This window comes from Sebastes umbrosus, chromosome 7 (genome assembly GCF_015220745.1).
Source record: "Sebastes umbrosus isolate fSebUmb1 chromosome 7, fSebUmb1.pri, whole genome shotgun sequence".
NCBI lineage: Eukaryota > Metazoa > Chordata > Actinopteri > Perciformes > Sebastidae > Sebastes > Sebastes umbrosus.
The window spans coordinates 35,878,273-35,897,775 of NC_051275.1; the positions used below are offsets into that span (position 1 = coordinate 35,878,273).

The following is a 19,503-nucleotide window of genomic DNA, read 5'->3' on the forward strand; positions in this document are numbered from 1 at the left end:
TGGCAGCTTTCCATTTTCAATACCGACGTCATCCATTTTCACCGCGGATACAGCCAATTGGAGCTCTGGATTCCATTTTCAGGCAACGAATTGTGTGGCTGATCTCCGCCACGTCATCCATTTTTGAATAGCCAATCACAGCCGTCCCAGCGGACGCGATGCGGAGGAGGGACTTTTGAACTATTCACTGCCTATTCAGGTAAAGACAGGTAAATGTCATTATTAACATTATATTCAGGTAAAGACAGGTAAATGTCATTATTAACATTTCGTAACATTGATATTGGGTTCTCTTAGACAATACGGATTAAACGTGTTTTAGCTTTCTGGCGTTTTTTAATGTGGGCTGATTGATTCGCTGTGAAATCAATGAATAGGTTTGTAATGTTACTCTGTCTGAGCTAGCCTGGCTTTAATTATGTTAGCTCGATTTGGTGAATAAGTTACCAATCACTTTATCATCTGTTCAGAGCTCTAATTAGAGCTCTGATTATTATGCTGAGGCTACGTTACAGTTACAGTTACAGTTACATAGCGGTAACGTTACTCCTACTGTATGAGCTCCTCAGCGTTGTTAAACTAACACTACCACAGTCACTTCTTTTAGCTCAGACAGGTAACTGTAAGATAACTGTGGTGTTATATTAATGATTATATGATCATAAACGTTATGTTAATACTAAAGCTATATATACATATACAGTATGACTGCTACTGTTTAGCTTCTTAACGTTGTGAAACAAAGTTTACTATCACAGTCACTGTTTTTAGCTCAGGCAGGTAACTGTCAGATAACTGCTGTGTTATATTAATGTTCATGATTCATGATTATATGATCATAAACATTATGTTAAATGTTCATACTAAAGTTATATAAACATGACTGTAGTTTGCAAGGTTTTTCAAGGTAAAAGAAACATAATTATCATATGTGTGAAATTGTTTCTACATATAAGTTTTATTTCAATGTCTGTTTAGACTTCTCCAGGCTGTCAGTCATCCTGCATCCTCTGCCCCAGAAGCTCAGCCTGCAGTCCAGTCTGAATCCTCACCTGGTGTCTCAGGTGGCAGAAATACAGTTGGTAAGTAATGTTTACATAAACCTCACAATAAAGCAATAGTAACAGTTGGGTTGAATCTATTGAACATACAACAGACAGCATACGGACATTAAGACATTATATGTTACATGTAGTGTAATTTCACAGCAGTTTATCCTGTTTATTTGCTTACTGATGACAAATTGTATGTTTAGGGGACGGGCATGGTATGCCAGGTATGGATCGTGTTGACAGCCTTGCAGAGCACCTGGTAGAACTGAGGACACAGACCTCCATGACTCTCAGCAACCAGCAGGTTAGTAATATCTGTAATTTGGAATACCATGCTTAGTCCAAAAAGAATAAGACAATGTTGTTGTTTTCATTTCATTAATTACTCACATAAGCCTGTTGTGTGAATAAATATTCAGTCTCTGTTGTTCTTTTCATGTTTCTTTATAAGGGCAGCACAATTGTGGCCCTGTAGCAAAACCTGCTGGACGTTGACAGAGGGCCCAGCAATCTACAGTGGGCTGGTCACTGCCGGAGGCCCCGCTGGAGTCTGAGCTGAAGGAGTTTCTGGTGAATCTGTGTGCTGGAAATCATTCTGTCTGATGTTGCAGGGAATCAGACCCAATGACAAACATTAAGAATAGTATTATCTTCTTCAAATTATTTCTTCTTGTTGTTTCACGTGTTCCAGGCCCAAAGACAATAAAGTTAAAGCTTTAATATCATTACTGTCTCAATTCATGTGTATTCCTATGGTTATTTTTTTTATTAATTACACACAGCAAGTCCATCCCAATATTGCTCAACTATTCTCCAGTACATTATAATTTATTCTACTAACATTTTGACCTATCTTGCCTAACAGTTCATTAATCAGTCATAAGGAGGATGTATGCAATAATAATAATGCAAAACATCATCACAGATGATGATAATGTTTTGTATATTTCTTATCTGTAGTAATCTACCAGTTATATGACTGTATAAGGAAACCTGAACGATTTTCAATATTAATGTATTAGTTGCAGTGCACAAGTCTTGCATTAAAATTATATCTTGAGTCAATTCAAGTTTACACGAGCAACACAAACTGTTTTTTACTGCATATTAGAAACTTCGACCCTGCCGGAGACGAGATTCCAACTGCCTCTCAAGTGGACATGTATTGTTCCCCCCGAAAAGCACAAAAAATAATGTTTTTATTCTTTAACAAAAATACTATGGTGTATAAAGACTTCAAAACACCATGTGGGTGAAAATAAGAGAGTTGTGTTTTCTTCTCTTTTTCTCTCTTTTTCTTTCTTTTCCTCTCTTTTCCTCCTCTTTTCCTCTCCCCCCTTTCTCCCCCTTTTTCCACCTTCTTCCCCCGCCCATCCAGACTATCGTTCCCCAGCTTTTGCGGAGTGTGGTAGATACCTGTTTGGAATACTGGAGGTTGTGGGTTCGATCCTTATGTGACACAGTCTGTTTTCAGGTCTAACTCCTAATGATCAAGTCAAATATACCAAGAGAACAGTCCTCAGTGTGGCATTGTGTGGTTGCTAAGTTCCCGGTTCTGGCTGAAGCAGAGCGGGGTTCCATCCCCATCCTCACATCGATGCCCGGTGCCCGACAGTGGAGTGAGACGAGTGTCTCCACCCAGGGTTTACCAGAGATAACACTGGAGGGTTACGCAACAGAAAACACGAATTATAACAAATTTTACTTCGCGAAACGGGATGGTTTCCTTCCCGGTGAGTTATATTTTACATAGGGTTAGGGTTATGGTTATATTTTATAGAGGTTAGGGTTAGGGTTATATTTTATATAGGGTTATGGTTAGGGTTATATTTTATAAAGGGTTAGGGTTAGGGTTATATTTTATAGAGGTTAGGGTTAGGGTTATATTTTATATAGGGTTAGGGTTAGGGTTATATTTTATAAAGGGTTATGGTTAGGGTTATATTTTATAAAGGGTTAGGGTTAGGGTTATATTTTATATAGGGTTAGGGTTAGGGTTATATTTTATAGAGGTTAGGGTTAGGGTTATATTTTATATAGGGTTAGGGTTATATTTTATATAGGGTTAGGGTTATATTTTATATAGGGTTAGGGTTAGGGTTATATTTTATATAGGGTTAGGGTTATATTTTATAAAGGGTTAGGGTTAGGGTTATATTTTATATAGGGTTAGGGTTAGGGTTATATTTTATATAGGGTTAGGGTTATATTTTATATAGGGTTAGGGTTAGGGTTATATTTTATATAGGGTTAGGGTTAGGGTTATATTTTATAAAGGGTTAGGGTTAGGGTTATATTTTATATAGGGTTAGGGTTAGGGTTATATTTTATAAAGGGTTAGGGTTATATTTTATATAGGGTTAGGGTTAGGGTTAGGGTTATATTTTATAAAGGGTTAGGGTTAGGATTATATTTTATATAGGGTTAGGGTTATATTTTATATAGGGTTAGGGTTATATTTTATATAGGGTTAGGGTTAGGGTTAGGGTTATATTTTATATAGGGTTAGGGTTATATTTTACATAGGGTTAGGGTTAGAGTTAGGGTTATATTTTATAGAGGTTAGGGTTAGGGTTATATTTTATATAGGGTTAGGGTTAGGGTTATATTTTATAAAGGGTTAGGGTTAGGGTTATATTTTACATAGGGTTAGGGTTATATTTTATAAAGGGTTATGGTTAGGGTTATATTTTATAAAGGGTTAGGGTTAGGGTTATATTTTATAAAGGGTTAGGGTTATATTTTATATAGGGTTATGGTTAGGGTTATATTTTATAAAGGGTTAGGGTTATATTTTATATAGGGTTAGGGTTAGGGTTATATTTTATATAGGGTTAGGGTTATATTTTATAAAGGGTTATGGTTAGGGTTATATTTTATAAAGGGTTAGGGTTATATTTTATATAGGGTTATGGTTAGGGTTATATTTTATAAAGGGTTAGGGTTATATTTTATATAGGGTTAGGGTTATATTTTATAAAGGGTTATGGTTAGGGTTATATTTTACATAGGGTTAGGGTTATATTTTATAAAGGGTTATGGTTAGGGTTATATTTTATGTAGGGTTAGGGTTATATTTGATATAGGGTTAGGGTTAGGGTTATATTTTATATAGGGTTAGGGTTATATTTTATATAGGGTTAGGGTTAGAGTTATATTTTATATAGGGTTAGGGTTATATTTGATATAGGGTTAGGGTTAGGGTTATATTTTACATAGGGTTAGGGTTAGGGTTATATTTTATATAGGGTTAGGGTTAGGGTTATATTTTATATAGGGTTATAGGGTTATATTATATTATGGGTTAGGATTCTACCAGCAAACATTTTATTATATCTATTTTGTAAGTGTGGTAGATACCTGTTTGGAATACTGGAGGTTGTGGGTTCGATCCTTATGTGACACAGTCTGTTTTCAGGTCTAACTCCTAATGATCAAGTCAAATATACCAAGAGAACAGTCCTCAGTGTGGCATTGTGTGGTTGCTAAGTTCCCGGTTCTGGCTGAAGCAGAGCGGGGTTCCATCCCCACCTCACATCGATGCCCGGTGCCCGACAGTGGAGTGAGACCAGCGTCTCCTCCCAGGGTTTACCAGAGATAACACTGGAGGGTTACGCAACAGAAAACAGACATTTAACTGAATTGTTACAAAATAGATATAATAAAATGTTTGCTGGTAGAATCCTAACCCATAATATAATATAACCCTATAACCCTATATAAAATATAACCCTAACCCTATATAAAATATAACCCTAACCCTAACCCTATATAAAATATAACCCTAACCCTATATAAAATATAACCCTAACCCTAACCCTATATAAAATATAACCCTAACCCTTTATAAAATATAACCCTAACCATAACCCTATATAAAATATAACCCTAACCCTAACCCTATATAAAATATAACCCTAACCCTATATAAAATATAACCCTAACCCTAACCCTATATAAAATATAACCCTAACCCTTTATAAAATATAACCCTAACCATAACCCTATATAAAATATAACCCTAACCCTAACCCTATATAAAATATAACCCTAACCCTATATAAAATATAACCCTAACCCTAACCCTATATAAAATATAACCCTAACCCTAACCTCTATAAAATATAACCCTAACCCTAACCCTTTATAAAATATAACCCTAACCCTTTATAAAATATAACCCTAACCCTAACCCTAACCTATATAAAATATAACCCTAACCCTATATAAAATATAACCCTAACCCTAACCCTATATAAAATATAACCCTAACCCTAACCTCTATAAAATATAACCCTAACCCTAACCCTTTATAAAATATAACCCTAACCCTTTATAAAATATAACCCTAACCCTAACCCTAACCTATATAAAATATAACCCTAACCCTAACCCTAACCTATATAAAATATAACCCTAACCCTATATAAAATATAACCCTAACCCTATATAAAATATAACCCTAACCCTAACCTCTATAAAATATAACCATAACCCTAACCTCTATAAAATATAACCATAACCCTAACCCTATGTAAAATATAACTCACCGGGAAGGAAACCATCCCGTTTCGCGAAGTAAAATTTGTTATAATTCGTGTTTTCTGTTGCGTAACCCTCCAGTGTTATCTCTGGTAAACCCTGGGTGGAGACACTCGTCTCACTCCACTGTCGGGCACCGGGCATCGATGTGAGGGTGGGGATGGAACCCCGCTCTGCTTCAGCCAGAACCGGGAACTTAGCAACCACACAATGCCACACTGAGGACTGTTCTCTTGGTATATTTGACTTGATCATTAGGAGTTAGACCTGAAAACAGACTGTGTCACATAAGGATCGAACCCACAACCTCCAGTATTCCAACCAGGTATTCCAACCAGGTATTCCAACCAGGTATCTACACACTTAAGCTATACGACCAGATACACTGAGGACTGTTTCTTTTTCTATTTCATTTCTTGATTTGAAGTTATCCCTCAAAATCTCACTATGTCACATAAGGATTAAACTCCCAACCTCCACATATTCCAACCAGATATCTACCGCTTGGAGCTATTTCACAAGTCATACTATGGCATGTAAAAAAAAGTCTACAAAAAAGTATTTTTTTTTGTCATGAAATTTTTTGACATGCTACACTATGACTTTTTTTGTGAATTCTTTCGACATACGACGTTTATTTTCATGAAATCATTCGTCATACTATACTATGACTTTTTTTCGTGATTTTTTTTGACAAAGTATACTATTTTTTTTTTGTCATGAAACTTTTCGACATACTATACTATGATGTTTTTTTAAGAAATTTCTTGACATAGTATACTGTGATTTTTTTTCATGAAATTTTTCAAGATGCTATGCTGTGATTTTTTTTCATGAAATGATTCGACATACTATACTATGACGTTTCTTGTCATGAATTTTTTGACATACCATACTATGACTTTTTTTCATGAAATTTCTTGACATACTATACCATGACGTTTCTTTTAATGAAAGTTTTAGACATACTTTACTATGACGTTTTTTTCATAACATTTTTCAACATACTATACTATTACGTTTAAAAAAAAATAAAAAAATGTCGACATACTATACTATGATGTTTTTTTAATAAAATTTATAGACTTACTATACTATGACTTTCTTTTCATGAAATTTTTTCGACATACTATACTTTGATGTTTTTTTAATAAAATTTATAGACTTACTATACTATGACTTTTTTTCATAACATTTTTCAACATACTATACTGTGACATTTTTTTCATGAAGTTTTTCGACATACTATACTATGATTAAAACATTTTTTTTTCGATATACTATACAATGATTTTTTTGTCCTGAAATTTTTGCAACATAATATACTATTACGTTTAAAAAAAAAAAAAAAAAAATTCAACATACGACTGTTTTTTCATAAAATTTTTCGACATATTATACTATGACTTTTTTTCCACTAAATTTTTTGACATACTATACTATGATTTTTTTGTCATGAAATCTTTCGACATACTATACTTTGATGTTTTTTTAATAAAATGTATAGACATACTATGCTATGACTTTTTTTCAGAAAAGTTTTCAACATACTATACTGTGACATTTTTTCATGAAGCTTTTCGATATACTATACTATGATTTTTTTGTCCTGAAATTTTTCAACATAATATACTATTACGTTTTAAAAAAAGAAAAAAAAAAAGTCAAAATACTATACCATAGGTCACTAACAGGTGGACCGCGGTCCGGATCCGGACCCAGAAGCCGTCCCATATGGACCCGGACCTACAGCCAAAACAGAAGGTTATGATTTAAAACCTGACGGGGCGCGTTTATTTTAACCGGCGCAGCTTTTGTAGTCTTTACGGTAGTGGTTAAGTGGATGAGGAAACGCACAGACCAATTGCATGCGAGTTAAGCCATCCCACGTGATACCACTCAGCCAATCAAGTCTGTGCATTCCAGGCGGTAAACATTGCGACTCTACAGTGCAGACAGATGAGAGAGTTAGAGGCAAGTTACACATGAAAAGACGAAGAAAAAGAAAGATAGCGATACATGTAGAGAAAACAAAGGGAGAGAAACAGACGAGTGAGACGGAGAAAGGGAGAGAAAAAGACGAGTGAGACGGAGAAAGGGAGAGAAAAATAAGGAACAAATGGCGCTCTCCAAAAAAAGAAAAGTGGACAGCGAAAATAGAGCATTTAATCCGGAATGGACAGACTCATTTCTGTTCATACTTCCCACTGGGAGCACTAAACCAATGTGTCTCAGAAACCGTGGCACTTATTAAAAGTGCCAATGTGAAACGCCATTATGAGACAAAACAAACATACCCACTGAAATCTGAAGTGAGATCACAGAAAAGAAGTAGTCTCAGAGCCCAATATGACCAGTCCACCAGGATCCTCAGCCACACATTCACTGCCCAACAACGTGCTCATGAGTGTTCCCTCAGAGTTGCTTGGATTTTGGGTCAACACAAAAAGCCATTTACTGATGGAGGGGTTGTCAAAGAATGCATGAGTGCAGTAGCTGAAACACTACTTGAGGGAAAACAAAAACAAGAGCTTTGTGATCAAATAAAGCAAATACCCATGTCAGCATCATCTGCCACAAAGAAAAGTGAAATATGAACTCAGGACGTGCTAACCCAGCTAGATGAAGCCATGCATAAGGCACCATGTGTAGGCTTAGCTGTGGATGAGTCCACTGACATGTGTGACAATGCTCAGCTGTTACTGTGTGTCACGTTTTTCAACACAGACCAGAAAGCATTCTGTGAAGACCTGTTAGGTGTCATTCCCCTTCAGACCAGTACAAGAGGAGAAGACATCTACCTGGCTATTAAGGAGATGTTAACGAAGAGAGGAATAGAGCCAAAACAAGTGGTTTCAATAACCACAGATGGAGCCCCTGCTATGATAGGGAGAGAGAAAAGAGCTGTAGCAAGACTGAAAGAGGACAATCCTGAGCTCATAACTTACCATTGCATCATTCATCAATCTGTCCTCTGCGCCTCCCTGTCAGATGAGCATGCTGAGGTGATGAATACAATGATGAAAATGATCAATTTTCTCAGGGCATCCTCTTCCTACCAGCATCACATGCTTAAGGAATTCCTCAGAGAAGTTGATGCCAATGCTGATGATCTTTTGCTGCACAACAGTGTGAGAAGGCTCAGCAAAGGAAGGGTGTTAGCGTGCTTTTGGTCCATCAGGAGGGAAGTAGCATCTTTTTTTGGCAGAGCTAAGAAGTCAGAAGGCAACACAGTTTTCTCTCTTTTTAGAAAATGAGAACCAGATGGATAATGTGGCCTTTTTGGTTGATATCACTTCACATCTGAAGGAACTGAATTTGAGGCTACAGGGCAAGGACAATTCAATTTGTGAACTGATGACAGCTGTCCACTCCTTTCAGAGGAAACTCAAGGTGTTCAAGGGAGACCTGCAGGGAGACTGTGCACACTTCCAGCAGTGCAGGAACAGGAACAGGAACAGGGACAGGGACAGGGACAGGGACAGGGACAGGAACAGGGACAGGGACAGGGACAGGGACAGGGACAGGAACAGGAACAGGAACAGGGACAGGGACAGGAACAGGATCAGGGACAGGAACAGGGACAGGGACAGGGACAGGGACAGGAACAGGGACAGGGACAGGGACAGGGACAGGGACAGGAACAGGGACAGGAACAGGAACAGGGACAGGGACAGGGACAGGAACAGGGACAGGGACAGGGACAGGGACAGGGACAGGGACAGGGACAGGACAGGAACAGGGACAGGGACAGGGACAGGGACAGGAACAGGAACAGGGACAGGGACAGGGACAGGAACAGGAACAGGGACAGGAACAGGAACAGGAACAGGTTCAGGGACGGAGACATGTGTCTTCTTTTGTTGACTTTCTTGATAAGCTGATTTAAACTTCAGCAGCCGTTTTGACAGCTTCAGCTTTGGACAGCAGCTCACCATGTTCAGAACCCTTTTCTCATCACAGATGTCAGAGGGTTCTCAAAGGAAGTCACACAGCACTTGAAATGGGTAAATGCTGGGCCTCTCCAGATGCAATTGGTTGATCTCCAAGCAGATGTGGCCCTGAAAGAGCAGTTTGTAAGAACTGACCCTTCCACTTTCTGGCTCCAAATGGTCCCTGAGACAGCTTGCCCAGGTCTGAGGAAAGTAGCCCTGTACATCTTGACCATGTTTGGCTCCACATACAACTGCGAGGCAGCTTTCTCCACAATGAACATAATCAAAACTAAATACCATTCCAGGCTCACCAGTGAGCACCTCCACATGTGTATGAGAATGCCCTGACTCCATTCAAGCCCAGGTTTAAAATCCTGGCAGGACAAGCTAGAGCTCAATTCTCTCACTGAGCAAAACCGTGGGGGAGTGGGATATAAGAGGGGAGAAAGTCATACTCTAAAACTGTTCACTTGTTAAGATGTGTTGAGATTGTAAAGATTGTTGAGACTGTAAAATTGGTTGAGACTGTTGAGTCAAGATGTGAAACCGAAAAGGGGAAATTCAAGCTTTTCCTCCCTTTATTTTATTTTTCTGAAGTTAAGCACTTTATTTGAACATGCACAAGTTTCACATTTTATTTACTTTCTCTTATTTTGAAATGCAGCCCTACTTTTATTTAGTTAATGAGAGAACATTATACATATCTGCAGTCATACGTATATGCTCAGTTCTATGTTACGTGACAATAAATATTGTCAAAAAGGTTTTGAATCGTACTGAATTCATTTGATTTGACAGTCAGGTATTGATTACATGCAGATGTTGATACAACTACTAGGCTACTTAAATATATATCACACTAAATAGTTAACATTATGATCTTCCGGACCTTTGCTTCAAGACATTTTCTCTAACTGGACCTCTTTAAATTTTAGTTGAATACCCCTCTACTATACTATGACTGTTTTTTCATAACATTTTTCGAGATACTATACTATGATTTAAAAAAAAAAAAAAAATGTAGACATACTATACTCTGACGTTTTTTTTAAATAAATTTCGACATACTCTAATATGACTTTATTTCATGAAATTTTTCGACATATGATTTTTTAATAAAATTTATAGACATACTATACTTTGACTTTATTCACAACATTTTTCGACATACTGTACTATGACTTTTTTTCATAAAATTTTCATTATACTCCTCTATGAAATTGTTTTCACTAATTTTATACATTTATTCTACGATTTGTTCCAAAAAATAGTAAAAATAAACTTTTTTTTTTACCATCTTAAAACATTTCCTACCAAACGGCTGAACTGTCATTTACTGGTAAATGTAATGATGCTAAGTTAGTAAATTTACAATTTGTATGAAATAATTATACCTATAAACATTATTGTCATTAATATAATTAGTTAATATCATACATTTGATGTTATACCATTATATATTTGATGAAAAATTAAATCAGTATGTTTTTTTCAGATCTTTTCAAAGTATCCTCCTCAAACATATGGTAGATATGTAGAATAAATACATGGAAATAATACTAGTGCTGGTAATACTACTAACCTTACCTTGAGCGGCAGCTGGACTCTGGCGATGTCACGAGATCACACGAAAATCAATCTTGTCCTTAATAAACTGAAACAAACATTAACAGTTTGTGTTCGTGGTTTTCTTCACACATTAACATCATCAGCTCTTTTAGCTCGGTAGCATTTAGCACAAGTTTGGTAACGTTGGAAAGATATCGACAGATTCAAACTTCATAGTAAGGTAGACAACAAGCTACAACCTCATTTTAATCAAATATTATACATATAATATATATTAGACAAGTGGTCAGGGACCGTCTACAAATTAAATATTCAATAGTTTCACTGTTATTCAGTGTAGTACCTCCAAAATCACTTCACACATCAGTGGTCTCTTCCTGCTGATACTACAACATTTATTTGGGAAAAACATGCTTTTACATAATGTTGGTGATTTCTTTTAATGGGAAAAATATTCAATAACTTCACTGTTATACAGTAGTGCTTTCATAGAATTAGAATAGGAGTAGAACGGACATCCCCGTTCAGATCAACATGGCAGGACGGTCACAGCGGCGGCCATTTTTATGTGTACCGTTGCCATAGAGACCGTCGTAACGGGCGGACTTCCCTATAAATTAGACCGACTGTAATATAACCAGAAAGAGACCATTGATGTGTGAAGACATTTTGGGATCACTGCACTATAGAACTGTGAAGTTATTGAACATTTTTCCCAATAAAAATTCATCAGAAATTATTACAAAGTACATTTTTCGAAAATAAATGCTGTTGCATCACCAACAGGAGACCTCTGGTGGTTGAACTGAATTTAACGGTACTAATCTGCATGAGACTGAAATTATTGAATATCTGTCCCAATAAAAAAATAACTAAAATTATTCAAAATCACATTTTTCCAACATATGTGTTGTAGTACAACCAGGAAGTGATTTTAGTGGTACTATACTGTAAAAAACTGAAGTTATTGAACATTTTTCCCAATAAAAACACACCAAAAATGATGCAAAAGTACATTTTTCCAAACTATGTAGTACAACCAGGACGAGGCCATCGATGTGTAAAGTGATTTGGGAGGCAGTACACCGTCTACAAAGTTCAACGATGAAAAGTGATGCTACAAAAATATTCAATACCTTCAGTATTATGCAGTGTAGTAACAACAAAATGTCTTCACACATCAATGGTCTCTTCCTGATTAGACTTAGTAAACTGATTAAGACATTTTGGTGACACGAGACAGTTATAAAGGTGAAATTATTGAATATTTTTCTCTTTTCGGCATTGCACTGTAGACGGTCCCAAACCACTCGTCTCACCGCCGGCTGCAAACAGCTGGTTGTGATATAAATGAGTTTGTAGCTGGTAGTCTACCTCACTACGGTTAGAAAGAGCCCTCGTTGGTGTTCTAACAACGTTTCTCTGATCAGTTATTGATCCAGGAAGTTTACCAAACTTTATCAAACTTTTAGAGTTTGTGTGAACAAAACAAGTTAAAACTCACCAGAAAGCCGCCGTTCTTTATTTAGAAACGTTCTCCGTGAATCAGCAGCCAGGAAGGACTCATCTCCAGCTTCTAGAACAGCTCTGAATTAAAGTATTTCTACCTTCACACCTCAACTCTCTACATTACATCCACCTGCTTCTGTTCCTGCAGTCTGTAGCCCCTCCCACCTGGAGATCAGTCCCTCCCACCTGGAGATCAGTCCCTCCCACCTGGAGATCAGTCCCTCCCACCTGGAGACCAGCCCCTCCCACCTGGAAACCAGTCCCTCCCACCTGAAGACCAGTCCCTCCCACCTGAAGACCAGCCCCTCCCACCTGGAGACCAGTCCCTCCCAGCTGGAGACCAGTCCCTCCCACCTGAAGACCAGCCCCTCCCACCTGGAGACCAGTCCCTCCCAGCTGGAGATCAGTCCCTCCCAGCTGGGTGATTAACAAACAGTGAGGTTCCTTACGGAGGACTGAAGATGCAAAAAAAAAAAAATATGAAAGAATAAATAAATAAATAATTCGATGAATAAAAATGTCATTAAATGCAGCAACATAAATATTTAAAATAGATGTAGCAATTAATTAATTAATAAAATATGACATTAATTTATATTTCCGTTTTAATTTGCTTCATTATTTTTTTTAATCTTTGTATTATTTCTGTTTAATTTTCCCTTTTGTTTATTTATTTATGTTTTTCTTTATTAATTTTTAAATGTATTTATTTATTTATTTATATATTATTTTTTAATTTATTTAATATTTATTTTTAAAAGTGTGTATTTATTTATTAATGCACAATTTTCCCTTATTTATTTCCCCAAACTTATGTATTTCTGTATTAATTTCTTTACACATTTCTGCCATTTAAAAATATTTAAAATAACTGTAGCCATGAATTAATGATATTTCTGTTTTAATTTGCTTCTTCATTTATTTATCTTTGTATTAATTCCCTTATTTATTTACTCTTCTATTTAATTTTCCCCTTTGTTTATTTATGTATTTTTTTTTAATTAATTTTTAAATGTATTTATTTATGTTTGCATTTATCTTTTATTTATGTATTTATTTTTATTTATTTTATATGTATTTATAAATGTGTGTATTTATTTATTTATTCATTTAATTATTAATGCATGACATTCCCTTTGCATTTCAGCTCTTATTTATTTCTGTATTAATTTCTTTAAACATTTCAGCCTCATTATGCAAATGAGGGGTCTGTCACTCAACATGTGTCATCATGGGGTCTATTATGTCACATTTTAACAATTAATTAATAGCTACTAGTTTTGCTACATTTAATGACATATTTATTTATTTATTTATTGTGTAAAAATGCAATATGCAATATATATATATGTATACACCTGCTTCATCAGTTCCACCGTCAGCAGCAACGATGCAGCTCGACGTAAACGTCTTGTTTTCTAACGTTAGTCTTTTATACTGATGACTGTTGTAAGTCAGAGTAGCTGAAATCCACCAGCTGATGAGGTCTAATGGCTAATGTTAGTACGACCGCCGAGTCAGCGCGCCTCGGCAACGGATACCGACACGCGGAGGCGCCTTTTAGCGACAGTATGCGACGCACCGGGCTTTCAACTAACTCAACTAACTAACCGTTAAGGGAAGGGTGGACAGGTCAAACAAACAGAAGACTTTCAACCAGGAGACGGCTGTTCGTGTCCCGTGTGAAACTAAAAGTAACGTTGACTTTTCACGTTAGTTGGTCACTAGTAGTCAGTGACGTTAACGTCAACCACGACCGTTTCCTAACCCCTAACTAAGTGGTTGTGTTGTCTAAACCTGACTTCCTGTGAAAACTGAAGTTTATTTTGAAAGGACACTGAGCATGTAACTAGCGTATATTTACACGCTGTCTCTGGTCCGTCCAAAAATAACACAAGAGGGAAGGGGCTGAAATTAGCACACGCCACCCGCTAAATGCGGGTAAATTGTTGGCAGTGTCATCAGGACATAAGCCACTTTGGCAGGCAGGGAAAACGCTAGAGATGGAATAGAGAACCACCGCTTTCCTGGCATCCCATGCGTCCGTGACTATCGATTGCTATTATTGATGCTTACCGACAGTTACGCTGCACAATGATGCATATACACGCTGTATCATGTTTCAGTTTGTTTTGGATTGTGAACAACTAACCTGTGTTTGAAATCAGCAGGAGGAGAGTTAGTATCGTTAGCTGTTAGCAGCCGTTAGCAGCACAGTCCTGACTGGATAAATAACGGAGCTACTAACGTTAAAGGAGGTGCCATTGAGTTATTATTATGAGGCGTTCAAAGTCAGCTCAGAAAAAGGACTATTGGGTGATGGTAAATTACAACGTTATCATGATGTGTTCAAATGTAATCTCGTAAAATGTAGTTTTTGGAGAGAAACTTGAATAAATCCAGTTGTTCGAAGGAGATGTTTTCACATCAATATAAAATAGATATTAGAGAGAGAATTATGACCTGTTGAACTTCATAACAACTTTCCAAGTAATTTCAACACTGTAATTTATCGTGTATATAATGTTTTTTATGTTAAATATATTGAACACTGAATGACATCAGATCTAAAATGTTATTCCTTCAGGGGGTGCCGACCAAGCGGCGGTATGTGACGAGTAGGGAGTGAGAAAAGGTTGGCGTGGGAGGAAATCACTTCACACGACAAGGAATCTTCCAGTTCTGAATTTTACTTAACAAAATAAAAGGAACTAGGGATGCACCGATACCACTTTATTCAGACCGAGTACAAGTACTTACATTTGGGTACTCTCCGATACCGAGTACCGATACCAGTACTTCTCTGTGCCAAAAGACCCTCGTTAACAGCCAGCTGGAGGGTGCAAGCAAAACCCCGTGGTGCAATGAAAGTGAGGGTCGGTGCGCGCCGGCTGAGGTGGGATCCCGGCCCCGCGGGGTCGGCTGCACCATCAGCCCGTCTCGCCAGCCCCGTCGGGGAGGTGAAGCGTGAGCGCGTGCAATAGGACCTGAAAGATGCTGACAAGAGGCTAACGTCACATTGCTGTAAAGTGTTATCGTTGCCGTTTTGCAAGTACGAGTACATGAGCACAGTATCGAACCCGGGTATTGGTGCATCCCTAAAAGGAACACCTCTGACACACCATAGAAATGAGCTTCCATACAATGGAGACAGTTTATATCGGAGTTCTTTAATCGTTTTTTAAGAACGGGGCTCAGTCCGGACAAAGCGACCGCCCGTCAGTGTCTTCAGGATGTGCTGTCGGATCTCGGCGGTTCTGATGCCGTAGACGATCGGGTTGAAACAACTCGGGAACAGCAGGTACAGGGTGCTGATGAAAACCCGGACCGCGGCGGGAAGTCCGTTTCTGATCCGATACGAAAGGAAAGCGACGAGCGCGATGGTCAGGCTGACGGTGATGACCACGATGTGGGTGACGCAGGTGTGGAGCGCTTTGACGCCCGACTTGCCGGAACTCAGCACAGAGCTGAATATGACCACGTAGGAGGCGGCGATGAAGATGAAGTCGGCCACCGGGTTGAGGAATATGGTCAGTAACCCGACCACGTTGTTGACGGCGGTGCTTCCACAGGCCAGCTGCACCAACGCCATGTGCTCACAGAAACAGTGGTTCATCACGTTAGTGTTGCAGAAGGACAAAGATCCTGCAAGACCCACAAACAGCGTGATCAGGAGGAAGTTTCTGACCACGAGCGGGACGATGAACTTGAGGAAGCTCGGTAAAGACATGCGTTCGTGGTAGTAGAGAGGCGTGCAGATGGCGAAGTAGCGGTCCAGCGCCATCCACACCAGCAGCGTGGACTGAAAAGCCGCTACGAAATGAATGAAGTACATCTGAGTCAGGCAGCCGCTCAGAGAGATCCCCCTCCAGTCCAACAGGAAGCTCAGCAGCATGTGGGGAACGCAGAACAACGGGAGGCTCAGGTCCACGCACGCCATGCCGGCGATGAGGACGCACATCGGAGAGTGGAGGCTCCTCTGTGAGACGACGACGTACAGCAGCAGGGAGTTGGCCGACAGCGACACCACGAACATGATGGAGAACGGGAGGAAGAGGACGGGCCTCAGCGCTCCCAGTTCACTGAAGCCATCGAGGACGAAGTGTTTGTGCGAGGAGACGTTCTCCATCCTCTCTCCTTAGAAACCTCCTCGTTCAGGGCAGACGTTGGATCAGCCTGAAAACAGAGAAACATCTTTTAAAAGTCCGATCATATCTTCATAAAGACAATCTGTAACATACGACGGTTTCTTCATACGTTAGCTCCTCTTGATGGATGCAGCCGCCAGACACTTTTTCCTCAGCGATTCCTCAACAGGTGTAACGTTAATATAAAACTGGAGACTTTGATTTTGGTCTCAGTCGGAAACCTGACGCCAAAAGTCGATACGGTAATGCTGATATATCCGATTCAAATTTAAACAAACGTTAGCTAACATTAGCAGTTAGCCTTCAGTTGAAAACGAAACGCAAAAAGTCAATACAGTATTGCTGATATGTCCGATTCAAGCCGTTAGGATTTCTGTCCATTTGTGATGTCACAAATATACAATATATACTGTAGACCATTAAACACGGTTTTAAATGTAAACATACTAAATGGGTCCTAGTTTATATCCTGTTGCAGTGGATGTGAATCACATCAGCTGACAGGAAGTAAACATGGACCCAAACTGTTGCCCAGCAATGCAATTCCGCAGGTCAACAGTAGATGTCACATAGAAGTGGTGAACATCATCTGAAAGCTGGGAACCTGGAGATTAATTAGAGATGCTGCTCAGCACTCTGTGTCAAGTTGTTCTAGTCATAAATCAGAAATAAACATGAATTAATTATTTGAAATGAATCGTAGAAGTGTATAAGGGTTCAGAACATGATGATAGAAGTATATGATGGTCATCCTCATGCTCTATTATGTCTCATAAGTTGTTGCAGTAATTTTTGGGGTTGAACCATTTGTTCCACAGATTTGGTGCTAAATTTAACCATTTTTTTAACACTGGAGAATTGATAAAAATGATCAATAATCCCTCCAAAATACCACATTAAGACACCAAGATCTTGAGGAACACCATAGAAAAAGACATGCTGTGATTTGGGATCAAAAACTTTTGACATTTGGAGATTTCTGCATTTTTCGTTGATTGGATGGCGAGCAGAAACCCCCTTATTGTCAATCTAGCTAGGAAAGCCAATGGTCAATAAAATGTCTCCTATGGTGACTAACATCGTCACACATGAATCCAGTTGGGCTCATTGGATCCACCAGAGTCTCAGCTTTACAGTGAGACATAATTTATGGAATTCAATGGAGGTCAGAGGTCAAGGGACCCCTTTGAACATGGACCTGACAGTTTGGAGCGTTAGAGACTCTGAAGACAGTGAAGTCAGTCGGGATCGCCCGCTGACTTATCGCCCGTTAACAAGGAAAAGGGGGAGACTTTTTGTTAATCCAGGATCTAAGGTGAGACGATGCTGAATGTTAGACTCTGTGAGGACGTCTGAAGAAAACAACAGGTGAGCTGTAGAAACCAACCAGACACACAGCAACAGGTACCACATTGTTAAACATCCAACAGGTCCAGTAGATGTCCTCATATGTCCTCCAGCTGCAGAGGAACCATGAGAGGGCTCAACAGCAGATATAGAACACAGAAACAACATCCAGGAAACAATTCTGTCAAACAAATGTCACCAAAAGCAGCGCCGGCTCATCATCATCATCATCATCATCAATCATCGCTCACATTGAGGAGAGAACACACTGAAAACATCAACAGATTCAGCTGGTGGAGTCAGAGAGTTTAACTGGTTCCCAGTTCAGTGTAGAGGTCACTATAGATCAGTCAGTAGATGGTGATATAGAACATGAAGTAGATGGTGATATAGAACATGAAGTAGATGGTGATATAGAACATGAAGTAGATGGTGATATACAGTAGAACATGAAGTAGATGTGATATACAGTAGAACATGAAGTAGATGTGATATACAGTAGAACATGAAGTAGATGATGATATACAGTAGAACATGAAGTAGATGTGATATACAGTAGAACATGAAGTAGATGTGATATACAGTAGAACATGAAGTAGATGATGATATACAGTAGAACATGAAGTAGATGTGATATACAATAGAACATGAAGTAGATGTAGATATACAGTAGAACAAAGTAGATGGTGATATACAGTCAAACATGAAGTAGATGATGATATACAGTAGAACATGAAGTAGATGTGATATACAGTAGAACATGAAGTAGATGGTGATATACAGTCAAACATGAAGTAGATGATGATATACAGTAGAACATGAAGTAGATGTGATATACAGTAGAACATGAAGTAGATGTAGATATACAGTAGAACAAAGTAGATGGTGATAAACAGTAGAACATGAAGTAGATGTGGTATACAGTAGAACATGAAGTAGATGTGGTATACAGTAGAACATGAAGTAGATGTAGATATACAGTAGAACAAAGTAGATGGTGATATACAGTAGAACATGAAGTAGATGTGATATACAGTAGAACATGAAGTAGATGTGGTATACAGTAGAACATGAAGTGTCGTGACAGAAGAAGAGAAATGAGCAGGTTTTACTTGTTCTCGGTGTGTTCGGGAGTCCGTCTGCAGGTTGATGAAGTCAGCTGCTGACTGTCCTCCGTCCGTCCCTTCATCCACCTGTCCCCGCTGAACGCTGACTCAGCTCTTTAATACCCTACGTCTGACGAGATAAAGGTCCCAGAGAGCGTCAGCGTCACGCAAGCAAAACGATGTGAAACTAAATGTTGAAAACTCATTAAAGGTCCCGTATCAGCTCATTCTCAGGTTCATACTGACGTCTTTTATGTTTCTACTAGAACAAAAAAAAACTGTAATGTCCTCATCC

The 19,503-nt window shown here is 38.4% G+C and overlaps 2 protein-coding genes and 1 long non-coding RNA gene across 4 annotated transcripts in view; 1 reads left to right on the forward strand and 2 right to left on the reverse strand.

Moving 5' to 3' along the window:
- The window catches only part of LOC119491132, an 8,047-nt gene extending 6,251 nt beyond the window's left edge, over positions 1-1,796 (forward strand). Inside the window, exons 2-3 of the long non-coding RNA XR_005207544.1 lie at positions 473-1,082; positions 1,256-1,796. This is a non-coding gene — a long non-coding RNA (uncharacterized LOC119491132). The remainder of the gene's footprint in view (positions 1-472; positions 1,083-1,255) is intronic.
- Positions 1-12,741, reverse strand: part of LOC119491115 (olfactory receptor 52E8-like) — a 21,330-nt gene extending 8,589 nt beyond the window's left edge. The window contains exons 1-2 of one of the 2 annotated variants that reach the window (XM_037774788.1): positions 12,603-12,741; positions 11,117-11,183 (exon numbers count right to left, since the gene is read on the reverse strand). The gene's annotated coding sequence lies outside the window, so the exon portion shown is untranslated. Of the gene's footprint in view, positions 1-11,111; positions 11,184-12,602 lie in introns of both variants that reach the window. The other variant, XM_037774789.1, reaches the window with a different exon arrangement.
- A 2,742-nt stretch (positions 12,742-15,483) lies between these two features.
- On the reverse strand, positions 15,484-17,103 carry LOC119491116 (olfactory receptor 52E4-like). Its single transcript, XM_037774790.1, has 2 exons — positions 16,865-17,103; positions 15,484-16,783 (listed from the first exon to the last, which is right to left on the reverse strand). The coding sequence occupies exon 2, from the start codon at positions 16,734-16,736 to the stop codon at positions 15,789-15,791; it is 948 nt and encodes a 315-aa protein (XP_037630718.1). The 5' UTR covers positions 16,737-16,783; positions 16,865-17,103; the 3' UTR covers positions 15,484-15,788.
- Positions 17,104-19,503: the final 2,400 nt, after the last annotated feature.